At 36.0% G+C, this 13,670-nt stretch overlaps 2 protein-coding genes across 33 annotated transcripts in view; one reads left to right on the forward strand and one right to left on the reverse strand.

Moving 5' to 3' along the window:
• The window catches only part of ALG6 (ALG6 alpha-1,3-glucosyltransferase), a 56,543-nt gene extending 52,116 nt beyond the window's left edge, over nt 1-4,427 (forward strand). For all 5 annotated transcript variants that reach the window (XM_086390335.1, XM_086390333.1, XM_086390336.1 and 2 more), the window contains one exon: nt 3,603-4,427. In XM_086390335.1, coding sequence (XP_086246461.1) covers nt 3,603-3,800 — 198 coding nt within the window. In that variant the 3' untranslated portion in view covers nt 3,801-4,427. The remainder of the gene's footprint in view (nt 1-3,602) is intronic.
• The window catches only part of ITGB3BP (integrin subunit beta 3 binding protein), a 106,857-nt gene that overhangs the window by 3,592 nt on the left and 89,595 nt on the right, over nt 1-13,670 (reverse strand). For 7 of the 28 annotated variants that reach the window (XR_015160180.1, XR_015160176.1, XR_015160190.1 and 4 more), the window contains one exon: nt 7,389-7,512. The exons of 5 other annotated variants lie outside the window; for them this stretch is intronic. Coding sequence is in view for 6 of the 23 variants with exons in the window: in XM_086390338.1 (XP_086246464.1) it covers nt 8,188-8,270 (83 nt within the window). In the remaining 17 variants the exon portion in view is untranslated. Of the gene's footprint in view, nt 1-6,734; nt 7,513-8,147; nt 8,271-13,670 lie in introns of those variants that run through there. 16 more of the 28 variants (XR_015160179.1, XR_015160189.1, XR_015160184.1 and 13 more) reach the window with 3 other exon arrangements.

Raw genomic sequence — 13,670 nt, forward strand, 5'->3', positions numbered from 1 at the left:
AAGTGCGTATTTAAATTTGTGGAGCATTACCATCTTAGCACGATTTAGTCTTCCAAACCTGTGAACATAGGATGTATTTCCGTTTATTTATTCTTTAACATCCTTCAATAGTGCCTGAAGTTTTCAGTGTGCAGGTTTTGCACTTTTTTTTTGTTAAATTCATTTGTATTTTATTCTTTATGATGCTTTTGTAAGTGGTATTGTTTTCTTAATTTTGTTTTCATAATGTTCATTGGTACTGCATAAAAATACAACTGATTTTTAAAATATTGAACTAGTGTTAAGTTTTTAGTGAATTCCTTATGATTTTCTATATACAAGATCATGTCATCTGTAAATTATGATAGTTTTATGTCTTCTCTTTAAATCTAGATGCCTTTTCTTTCTTTTCCTTGCCTAATTACCTGGCTGGTCAGCTCCAGTACAGTTTGCTGAACACATGTGACAAGTGTGGACATCTTGTTTTCTTCCAGATTTTAGGGGGAAGTCATCCAGTCCTTTAACGTTAACTATGATGGTAGTTGTGGGGTTTTTATATATGGCCTTTATTTGGTTAGAAAGTTCTCTTCTATTCCTAGTTTGAATTTTTTTTTAATCATTAAAAGGTATTGGATTTTGTCCAGTGCTTTTCCTGTGTCTAATGATATTATCATGTGTTTTTTTCTCCTTTATCAATATGGTATATTACATTGACTGATTTTTATATATTGAACTATCCTTGCATTCTTGGGATAAATTCTACTTGATCATGGTGTATAATCTTTTATATGTCACTTTCTTGGGTTTGTCAGTATTTTGTAGAAGACTTTTGCACTTTGTATTCATAAGGGATATTGGTCTGTAGTTTTCTTTTTTGTGGTATCTGTATCATTTTGGAATCAAGCTTAAGGTTGCCTCATGGAATGAGTTAGGAGGTTCTTTTTCTACTTTCTGGAAGAGCTGTGAAAGACTGGTATTAATTCTTCTAGAAACATTGGGTTTAATTCACCAGTGAAGCCATCCGTTCTTGGATCTTTTCTTCATGGGATCTTAAAGATGACTGATTCAGGAGGGAGGGATAAAATAGGAGTATGGGATTAACAAACTACATAAAATAGGTAAGCAACAAGGGTTTTTCACTGTATAGCACAGGGAACAACTTTCAGTATCTTTTAATAACCTATAATGGAAAAGAATCTGAAAAAATATATATAACGGAATCACTTTGCTGTACACCTGAAACTAACATAATATTGTACATCAACTATACTTCAATTAAAAAATATGATTAATTCAATCTCTTGTTAATAGGTCTATTGAGACTTTCTGTATTTCTTGACATAATTTCAGTAGTATGTCTAAGAATTTGTCCACTTCATCTGTTATCTAATTTGTTGGCAAACAGTTGTTTATTTATTTATTATATTCCCATACCATCCTTTTTTATTTTTATATACAGTAAGGAGTGATATTACTTTTTCATTCCCAACTTGGGGAATTTGTACCTTCTCTTTTGCCCATGGTCAGTCTAGCTAATGTTTGGTGGTTTCATTTATAAATATTTTTACACAGCCTACTTTTGGTTATTGATCTTCTCTATTGTTTGTTTTCTATGTCATTGATTTTGGTTCTAATTTTATTATACCCTTTTCCATGTTTGGGTTTGCTCTTTGGTTTCTTAAAGTTCAAGTTAGAGGTTGTTGATTTGAGACCCTTCTTCCATTTTTATATAGTTATTCAAACCCATGTAAAACCCCCATTTTAAAGCAATATTCCGTAAACTTTGAAATGTTTTTTAATTTAGTTAAAAATATAGTCCATTTTTTGTAATCAATTTTTTTCTTTGGTTCATGAATTATTTAGGCATCTGTTGTTCAGTTTACAAATCGTTGGGGATTTCCTTGACTACTTCCCATTTTTCTATTCCAATTCTAATGTATTTCAAGTATATCTAATATATTATGTCAGTATTTTCAAATCTATTGACTTTGTTTATTTCGCCTTCATTTTTGAAGGGTATTTTTGCTCTCTGAACATCATCCATCCCATTGTCTTGTGGCCTCCATATTTCCTAATGCGAAGTCAAATGTTAATCTTACTGAGGATAGTTTATGTATAGTTTTAGGTACTTCTTAGATACCCAAGTAGAGATTTTAAGGAAAACTTGAATATATGAGCCTAGAGTTTAGGGGAGAGAGGTCCAAGTTGGACACAGTGATTTGAGTCTTCAGTATATAGATAGTAATTAAAGTCATGTCCCTGAATGAGTGAGCTCACCAAAGGTGTGATTATAGATTGAGAAGGAACCAGCAAAGTTCTGAGAAAGATTAACTAGTGATGTGGGAGGAAACCAGGAGAGAATGATGTCATGGAAGTCAAGTGAAGGAAGGGTTTCAAGGTACCAGTGATGTGTTATTTTGAATGCTGCTGAGAGATCCATTAAGGTAATAAGAACTGACTACTGGGTTTAGTTTAGTGGAGGTCATTATAGATCTTTACCAAGGCAGTTTCATTGGAGAATGGAGTGAAAGCCTAATTGGTGTGGGTTCACTAATGAATGGGAGAGTAGACACAGCAAGTGATAGGTTACTCTTTTAGTCTTTTGGGCTTCTGTCTAGAATGATCACTGCATTATAGTTTTTTTCAGGTCCCATCAGTTCTGTCATAATCCAGCCATTAAAGAATCTTTCAGAGTTCCATTATGTCCCACTTTCATCATGAAAGTCACTGACTTCTGTTTCTCACTTCTTGTTTTCTACATTTACTTAAGCAGCTTCTGTGTCCTTGTCTCAGTCTATAGCTATATTGTTCAATACAGTAGACACTAGACACATGTGGTTAAATTAAAAATTCAGCTCCTCATTCACAGCAGGTACGTTTCAAATGCTCAGTAGCTATATACGGTTAGCAGCTACTTTTTGGGAATACACATTTAGAACATTGCAGAAAGTTCTGTGGTATGGTCTGAACAAGGAAACTGGTGCACAATTACAATAAATGCAGTTATGTCTACTACTCATTTTGGCATTTAATAAGATGTGACTTTGTGATTTTATTTAACTAGTTCATGTAGTCCCCTAAATTGGAAGCTCTTTGAGGCCAGAGGACATTTTCTTTCATGTGTTCCACGATGCTCTACTATAGAACTAGCTCGAAAGTATTCAGTGAATATGAAATGTAATATTTCATTTGCTGTGGAAAACTTCATAGATGAATTCTTGGATTAACTTAGAATTGTATATCCCATAGACCCTTGGAGCATGCCGTGAATTTAACCCTGACTAGCAATATTATCTATTCCAGGTACCTTTTTTTTAGTGCTTGGGTGACATGAAATCTAAAGGGGTTCTCAGGCTTTGGCTATACATGGGATCACTTGTAGAGCCTTCCCCAGAGATTCTGATTTAATTGGCCTGGGATGTGGTCTGAGAGTTGAGATTTTTTTTTTAAACCCCAAATGACTCTTACATACAAACTAGGTTGAGATCCATTAGTAGAGGAGATTGAACCCCCAGCTGTCCCCTTCAGTTCTGCTCATTTACAACTATAAACCAGTGTTACCAGTACATTCAACTGTTACCTTTTATACTGTGCAGTAACACTTTTTTCCCCCCTTCTTATAGTTTCTTACGTCAGTGATCACTATGATCCTTCTGACGACGATGACTGTCACACTGGATCCTCCTCAGAAACTACCAGACTTATTTGCTGTGTTGGTGTGTTTTGTATCCTGCTTACATTTCCTATTCTTCTTGGTATACTTTACTATTATAATCATGTGGGATTCCAAAACTGGAAGAAGCCAGAAGAAAATCAGCTAGCTGTGTCCCCAGAGACATGTGAAAATGTCAGTGCCGCAAGGCTTTGTAGACTTTCTGCTATGTATGAATAAAAGAAGCATTTTGAGAATCCTGGAAATAGGAAAGGAAATGGTGCAAAGTTATTGTTGTCGACCCAAAATAAATCTATATGGCACCAAAGCAATGAAGGCTTTTATTTTCTAACTACTGAGTGACGAAGACATATTATAGTTTTATTATGTTCAGTTATTCACGTGGGAAAATAAGAGAAACGTGTCCTTAATCAGTGTTTACTTAAGAAATGTACTCTATAATTTGTTGTCTTGAAAAAAATCTGCAGATACAGTGAGCTTAATCGGAGAATTTAGTCCCTTATTTTTGAAGGAAATCACTAATTTTGGTATTCAGATTTAGTTTTTCTTATATTTTAGAATTATAATTTAGAAATTATATCTCAGGGATTAAATTTGTGATAATCTTTTAAATTACTGTGAGAAGGCAATTTAAACTGTTTAAAGCTTGAACACGCCTTATTACCATGTGTAAACTTGAATTTTTTTAGAAAGGCAGAAAGACTAAACTGTGTTTTTATTTATTTCTAAGAACTCTGATTTATTTGAATGCCATTAAACAAAGAATTTTCCTGAATTTAAGTGGTTTGAATGAAGTCTTTCATGATCATTGGCTCTAAACTTTCAGGTTCATTCTGTTTAAATGGCCTTATCCAGGGACGGGTTCATCCTGTTCTTCTTTGTTATGACATGGTTCAAGGTTACCAATGCCATAAGCATTGATCCATATCATACTTCGTATTAACTTAGTCCTATTAATACTGTATGACTCTATATTAGAAAAAGCACATCTTTACTATAGTATTCAATTGGTAAAAATAATTTATAACCACGTAGTTTCTCATGTAAAGATACGTTTTCTTTAGTCTCTAATAAAAAATAATCACTTCCCTACCAACTTATGTTTTTAATGAATATATTTCTTTAGTAAGATAGCCATTAAAGCATATTAACTAAGTGGTATATTTTAAAACAATGCAAGTCAAACACATATACACACATAAGACAATTTGGTTCTAGACATGGACAGCTGATGCAACAAGGTATGGGTTTTTAAGTCCGGTAAAGGAAGTAGGTTTAGACAAAGCAAAAAATCAAGAAGTATTTCTTTCTCAAAGCAAATGTGCATAAAGACTCAAAGGGTAGGTCAGCACAGAAAAAGCAGCCTTGAATCGCTGCCGAATCAGCAGGAACATCGCTGTCCATGGTCACCATATATAATCACCATGCCCAAATGTCAGCATCTTGGCTGGCTGGTGTAGTCTTATTTTTTGTAATAGAATACTTGCATTTAATACAGGATGTTGATTTAAATCAACGATGAGAAAGTTCTAACTTCTAAATAGTTGAAACAAGTATTATTTGAAAATGAAAGTATATATAAACAGTAAAATAGAATACACTTATATTCAAGGTTATCTTACAGGTAAATTCTAAATAAAAATACATTTCTAGACTATTTAGTTATATGGAGTTACACTGTAGCCTTACTGGAGATTTGTAGCAATTTTAAGTATCTCATATCTATTAGAAACCAATTTAAGAAGAGTCCACTTTGAGCAATTAAGTACCAAAAAAACAATAGGGATATTTTTTTATAAAGACATTTACTTATATAAAAATTATTAAAGATGCCTCCCTTTATTCACTAATATCCCTGTCAAAAAATGATCTTAGGAAAGTTATTTTCAAGTTCTTTTATAGGGAAAAGCTGTTTCTGAAAAATGGAGTTTTCTCTGTTGCCATAAACTTAGGTTTGATTCTTAAAATGAAGAGAGTACAGTGTATGTTCATGTATCAAATATGAGGCAACAGAAGTCATTTTGCCTTGAAACCTTAGGGAGGGGAGAAAAATCCCCAATGTAGCATTCTGTCCAAATGATAAACCACAACTAAGTGAGTGAAACATTTACAAAAGTCAAGGCAGCCAAAGGAGCCTCTCTGTTCAATACAAAGAGAGTAAGAGATGGATAGGATGTAACTAAATAATGGTTGGAGTAAAACAACAGTTTCAAGTCTCAATTGGTCCTTCTGTTATGTTCATTGGAAGATCAGGGCCAAGTGTATCCCCCACCTTTTGCCTTCCTCCCCCCACACTGCCTCCATATAAACATTAGTTTTGTGTGTGGATCTTTCTGCTTTGTCCTTCATGTGGCCTCCAAGGGTGATAAAGCGAGAGTCATCTGATCTACAATGAAAAGAACTGGGAAATGATTCTTAGCCGACCCAGCTGTTCTGAAAGGCAAAAGCTTGGTATATCAAGAGGTCAAACATACAGTAACTGATTTAATAGCATTAAGCACATAGCTACATAACTTGAATTACATATGAAACCAATCTTACTTCTTAACCCTTCATTTCCTGACTAATGTAGGTGTCTTTATATGTTTTGCTTTACATTCTGAGGTTAGTTTTCAATGCTGGAACACACAAACAAATTAACCTTTTTGGTATATTTTAAGGTACTCTCATTTTAAGGACTATATCACAAAGTATTCTTAATATTTAGCAGATTATCTTAAAAACCTTATTTAGATTGTCCCAATAAAATCACTAGTGAAGGCAATTAGTTTTATAAATTGAGTTACTATTTAGTTATTTCAATTAATAGTTTTAAAAAATAATTCATTTTCATTTTAAGAGGCAAATCTGAAATTCTCTAAATGGAAAGTTAGTTTCAACTTCAATTTGTTAAATTTTGTTTCACATTTTTCACATAGTATTTTTATTTTCATGATACAGTGAATTAAATGATATGGTAATATACAGATTTTGCCAAGGCTTAGGGTGAATACCAAAGGAACAGCATTTTTCCCCCCTATGGAAATGGTCAAAGAAAGGTGCATAAGTATGGAAAAAAAAAAGTGCTATCAAGTTATAACACTGTGATTCACTCTTCCCCTTTATTTTGTGACAGGACAAATAGATAATACAAAACAACACTGGAGAAAATTAAAAATCTGATGCTTCGAAATGTGGAGGGAATCACATGTTGTCCCATGAGATAAGGTCTTTTCTTTATATTCAGGAGATTCTGTGTAGTTCAGTTTAAAAACAACCTCACATTTAAATATCTGCACTGAAAAATGCATTCCAGCATTTTATAAAAGATGTAAGAATTTTAAAACTTTGAAAATATTTTTTCTTTACAAGCATAGGCATAACTAGAATAAAAACATCTATGAAGTAGAAGCTAAAGTAAACTTACAATTTTAAAAGCTTTTAAAAGAATCTAATTAGTACAAATCTAGAGCTTTAAGTTGGAAAATCAGGACCTACTTCCACTCACTATTGGGTTTAATCTGAGTTTTAAGATATAGAGCTCTACCAAAGGTGCCATTTTCATACAAACTATAAGTCTATCCACAGATGATAAAAGTATACAGAAGTGTACCAGATACATAATGGAAGTCAGGATCTTCTATATGTTGGCTTACTTTAAAGGGTCAAGAAGAAATGTATTATTTATGTTGAGATTATCTACTGGTGTGTGTAGAAAGTTTAAATTAGCTTCAAGAAATTTTATCTAGACACGCACCTGCCTATGCTATGATCTGGTATTCACTGCACAGATTAATTACAAACATTTCTTCTGTTCCTTTAAATATGATCAGGCAGATACAGAAGTTGGTGTTCATAGTGAGTGTGTTTCTTCTAAACGCCTGTGGGATATAAAAGGTGATTATTAAATCATCAAGAATTAGTTTCCAAATTAACATGCATCTCATACATGACTTGAGAAATGACTTAAACACCCATTTACTATGTAATTTGGTACCTAATTTAGTTAGGTATTGGTAATATCTTATGTGCTTATTTTTGAATCTTCAAAGCAAGATTCACCTTCACAAATAATTGCCACTATGACTACTCTGACATGGCACACTTCATTTTATGAAGATGGATTTGAGATACTTCTGAGAGAGTTCTAGAACTCCAACATGACCTAATGAAAACACCAAGTCTTACATGCCTTTGTCTGTAAGCCTTCAGGGCCTTTCAGCAGGTGTTTCCTCCAACAGCTGCCCCCCCCAAAAAGAGACCATCTTTACTGGCATTCCTATTCAGGGTATGTCCCTCTGGGGACTCCTAGTGGTGATAGAAGTTCTTGTCTGTCTGGTTTTAGGATCCTTGTGAGATGAAGCCTTTGAAAAAAAACACCCAATGGCAACAGATGGCATGTATCCCCACAGGGCATGTGGACCCCTTACTTCCTGAAATATCCCTTCCTTGTTTATACTGGTAGCTATGAATAAGTCATATATGGTGAGCCCCTAACCCACTCCAGTGTTCTTGCCTGGAGAATCCCAGGGACGGGGAGCCTGGTGGGCTTCCGTTTATGGGGTCGCACAGAGTCGGACACGACTGAAGTGACTTAGCAGCAGTGGCAGCATGATGGTCCACATATATTCTTCCTGTCCTACAAGAAGATAGTTTGCCAACTCATTTGAGTCTGGTCAGAATACCTACAGAAGATTTTAAGCATTCCAGTGCTCCCCTAATATTATTATAGGTTTTTGATACAGTTACCAGAACTAAAGCTAATACTCTAGAAGAAACGAAGACTGCCATTTATTAAATAATTACTATGGGAAAGGTGGGCCACCCCAGTGGCTCAGTAGGAAAGATTCCACCTGCAATGCAGAAGTTGCAGGTTCAACCCCTACGCTGGGAAGATCTGGAGAAGGAAATAGCAACCCACTACAATATTCTTGCCTGGAAAATCCCATGGACAGAGGAGTCTGGTGGAAAGTCCATGGGGTCGCAAAAAAGTCAGACACAACTTAGTGACTAAACAACAGCGAATGGGAAAGGTAGTAATTAAGCTAATTATTTTATTTAATTTTTAAATTTTTGGCCACACTGCATGGCTTGCAGGATCTTAGTTCCCTGACAAGGGACTGAACCTAGGCCCTGGCAGTGAAAGCACTGAGTCCTAACCACTGGACTTCCAGGGAATTCCTCAAGCTAATTCTTGTATGTAACCCACAAGGTAAATATCACCAGTCCCATTTTACAATTAAGGTTTTGGGAAACCGAGTGCCTTGTTTAAGGCTACACAGCTACGTAGGTGGTAGAACTAGTGCTGGACATCTAATCCAAATCCCATTCTCTGTTACAATGCCAGGCCCTGCAAAGAATCGTCATCAGTTGATCATGGTTGCCAAGACAGCTGTGTCGAGAAAGATTCTGAAGCCAAATTCAGGGTCCAGCAAAAATCAACAGTTTGATCAGTGTGATACATATGATAGCACAGGAGCAGGGAGCAGCAGTATGTCTGTTATCTCTACACGGCCATACTGTTATAGAGATGAAGATCTCAGAACACAAATGGAAAGAAATTTAGATACCGTGATGCAGTTCATGAGCAGTATTTTGACAGAATTCATCTTTCACACAGCAATTATATTTTATTCTTTCTAAAACATATTTTAGATTGTTACTTCTTTAATAATCTTCATGGGTTCATTTCTGCCTAAAGAATAAAGTCTGAACTTACTAGCCTGGTGATCATAACTGTCAATGATGTGTCTGGAATCTACTGTTCAGTCGCTCTGCTTCTCTGCCTTTTCTGTTCAGTGTTCTCTCTGCCTAGAATGTTTACACAGCCCATCAAAATTACCCATTTTTCAAATTCCAGCTTCCTACTAAAACACAAAGCTTCCATTACAAGGGCCTGGAGGGCCCTCTGTTAGAGATTATGCAGAGTGGAATAACTAGAACTGATTTTAAAATCATGAACCCTTAAATAATGACCTAATCACTCCATCCCGAGGTGGCCCATTTTGTGTATTTCCATACTGCTTACCCTTCATTTGTTACTTAGAGTAGGGAAGAATTTTTACACTTCTCAGTCTGAAGAGGAAGAAACTTCTGTCAACTCTTCTGCTTCCAGTAGCCCATGGAAAAGTGACAAATTTGACTGACTGACGTCCAGAATAGCAGACCACGTTTTACAAGTCATATTCAGTCAGTATTCTTACACAGCACTCTTGTGCCCCACTATTTAGTTTCCCTTTCACGGTCTACTCTCAAGTCCAGTGGCCCTTTGCTCTTCTTAATTTCATGTTGTAAGGAGAGCAGCCCATTCATTCTTTTCTGCAACCAAGCATATAAGGCATGTCTGCAGTTATAGAGGCACATGGACATGGATCTATTTAAAGATCCAGCTTTCTCCTCAGGTCAGGAGAGCACAAAGATTTTAAGATTTGCATTCAATATGGAAGGGAGGGAGGGCTTCCCTGATGGTTCAGCAGTAAAGAATTTGTCTGCAATGCAGGAGAAGCAGGTTTGATCCTTGGGTCTGGAAGATCCCCTGGAAAAGGAAATGGCAATCCACTCCAGTATTCTTGCCTGGAAAATCCCATGAACAGAGGGACCTTGGTGGGCTACAGTCCATGGGGTCACAAAGAGTCAGACATGACCGAGCACTTTTATCCAGCAGCATTTCTTCCATCTATGGGAGAGAGAAGGTTCCACTTCTGCCTTAGTCCACATTAGTACTCCGAGCTTCTACCAGAGGGCCTGCCATATTGGAGGTTATTAAGTCCTCCACTAGTCAAGTTGATACTTTGATCGTCAATGGATTCATAATCCTTTTTTATACTTGCTACGGGCCAGAATCCTGGAAAGACGAGTCTGAACTTGTTATCACTTGCTTGCTTTATTTGATTATCATTTCATGTATATAAACCTTACATCCTCAGTTTGAATACTAGATGGGCAGTATGCAAAGGGCTTTGTTTATACTAAGCCTCACACTTTTGCTAACCAAGTGATTTACATTGTTTCTAGAAGATTTATCTCAGCATCCCCTGTAGTATTCCTAGTTAACATTAGCCAAAATCATGCTTTCTCGGAGGCTTCCCTGGTGGCTCAGATGGTAAAGAATCTGCCTGCAAATGCAGGAGACTGGGTTCGATCCCTAGATCACGAAGATCCCCTGGAGAAGGGAATGGCTACCCACTCAAGTATTCTTGTCTAGAGAATACCATGGACAGAGGGGCCTGGAGGGCTACAGTTCATTGGGTTGCAAACAATCAGACATGACTGAGCAACTAACACTTTGCTGGTCTTCATACTGTCTATGGCCTATGGGTTGCTGTCTCCCTTATTCTAACATTGTTTTATAAAGGCTTCACTTTTTAAGGGCTTTGAGAGTGAATTAATATGGGGTGCTTATGCTCACTGAACAAAATCGGTCAGGGTGAATAATAACTGAAGTGTAATAGGGCAGAAGCTGATGTGTAGACAGGGAATTTGGTCACACAGTGGTGTTAGGGGTATCACGACTATCAGAGGTTTCTAGGGCATAGGACAAGGTCAGGAAGTTTAATATCCTCTCTTAGTTATACCAGTTGGGCAGCTGTGACAAATCCATAAAAGAAGAACATGGAAGAGAAGGATCTAAGGAAGCCTAGTGTAAGGAAACTCATAAGCAGGTTCTGAAAGATTAGTAAAATTTTGATGATGGGGGGAAAAGGTATGTCAAGTGGAGGAGACAAGAACAAAAGTAAGGAAACAAGAAAGGGATGTTCTAAGGAATGTTTTCAGGAATGAATGGCAAATAATCTGGAGTAACTGAGACACACAAATTAGAAAGGTAAGTTGTGGTCAGATCAGGGAGAATTCTAAACAATGGTATAAATTTGGATTTTACGACATATATGGTGGAGTGATACTTTTGAAATCATAATTCGTTCAGTAGCAGGACAGGCTGTAGGGAAACAAGAACAAAGAGCACAGAGGCAGGTTACAATGAGGATGCAAGTAATCTGGATGAGAGCTAATGAAGGAATAAACCAGTGCAGTGTACATGGAAAGGAGAAGTAATGTTCTGGGAAGTGATACAACTTGATATCAGTTTGGATGTGGGGACAAAAAGAGAGACAGAATTGTAGTTTTCAGCTCTATCACTGGATGAATGTAATCCCTAAAAATGTACAATGAGGGACAACATGGGAGGGGGGAGGGTGAAGTCAGTATATTTGGGGAATAATGTATAGCAGCTGAGATTGTTTATAGCTCAGGAGGAAGGTGAAAAATAGATTTGGAAACCATATACACAAAGGTGAGAACAAAAGTCAAGGAATGGATGAGGTCATGAAGAAAGAGTCCAAGGTGAGAGAAAACAATATCAAAAGAACCTAGGGAGGACTTTCCTGGTGGGCCAATGGTTAAGAATCCACAAGCCGATGCAGGGGACATGGGCTCACTCCCTGGTCCAAAAAGATCCCACATGCTGTGGGGCAACTAAGCCCATGCATCACAACTACTGAGCCTGTGTACCTAGAGCCCGTGTTCCAAAAGGAGAAGCCACCACAGTGGGAAGCCCACACAGCACAACTAGACAGCAGGCCCCACTCGCTGCAAGTAGAGAAAGCCTGGACGCAGCAATGAAGACCCAGTGCAGCAGAAATAAATAAGAATTCAAAAAAAATCCAGGGAAATGTTTACAAGGTAGTCAAATACATTCAACCATTATTTCTCTGTAGGTTAACCTTAATTCTTTCAAGTCTTTTGAAAGTACTACTCAAATAAAAGACTCAGAAAAACACCCCTAACATATGATGATCTTTACTAGAATCCATGAACACAAAGCTATTCTTAGTATTCTTAAGATTCCCCCAAATCATTCATTAATGAGACTGTCCTATATTAAATGTGTATATTCATCTGCCAAATGTATAACTGTGAATATTTATGTATGAACTGTGTATTTATGATCACCATCCAATAGTGTGATGGATTTCCATAGTTTATGGGTCAGAACCCATAGTATATGGGTCAGAAATTTTATAAAACACTTAACCTTACAGTGAATGATTGTGTGTCTTTGTATATATATTGTATATGTAATAGAATCTAAAACCTTTGACCAGTTATGAAACCTGACATTCACTGATTACTCCTGTGTAGTGGGCAATTAATTAGCACACTAATTAATGAATTAATATGCAATTATTCACTTAATCAATTCAGCACATTTCCAAATCCACTGACTTGTTTGTATCTTGTTCAGTCTGATGTGCCCTACAGAAACTATAACCTACCTGTCACTGTTAAGTTAGCTGTTTTTACTCAATTAAGGGCCTTCTTTATACTAAAAATACGCCCTCTTTGAAAGCTAGCCTGGCAAGCTCAATAGTGTTCTCTTTCAGTTGGCCTCTAACTCATAGATCTTGTCAGATTATCTTCCTATTATTTATAAGAATAGATTAAATATAATTTAAATTAATGCATCAAAGCTCATGTTCCTATTTTCTTTACAGACAATACCAAATTTGATAATACAATTAAAATGTTTTGAACTGAAAGAAAAAACAGTGAAATATAACAAGGGTAACCTTAATTATAAAGGTGAAACTACCTAAGTTTAAAATGGTTTTAAGGAATTCACAGCTGTCAAAATCATATAATTCTATATGAAAGAAAGAATATTTTTTTCCAGAAAACAGTGTAAAGTAAGTTGTCATAGTATATGATGCAGAATAAATGCTTAATCAAAATGAAATTAAAATAAAGAGCCTAAACATAAAGTTTTATTTTACATTATAAATAAAAGCTTTGGGGCTATAAATTCTTGTTTCAACATCCTACAGATTTGCCTGATTCTGTTTCAGAATGCACATTTAAGAATTTAGGATGAAAACTACCAAGAAACTCATTATAATGTGTGGTTATGTTTTATTATAATTATTCATCTTTTATGCTAGATTCTATAATCCTGAGAGCAGGACTATGTCTGTCTCCTTAATTAGTGTATCCACAATGCTAGAACAGTGCCTGGCTCCTAGTAGGCATGCAATAAATATTAAAT

Source organism: Bos grunniens, chromosome 3, assembly GCF_055505025.1.
Source record: "Bos grunniens cultivar Pamir isolate PY7600 chromosome 3, Bosgru_T2T1.0, whole genome shotgun sequence".
In the NCBI taxonomy this organism is placed as follows: domain Eukaryota; kingdom Metazoa; phylum Chordata; class Mammalia; order Artiodactyla; family Bovidae; genus Bos; species Bos grunniens.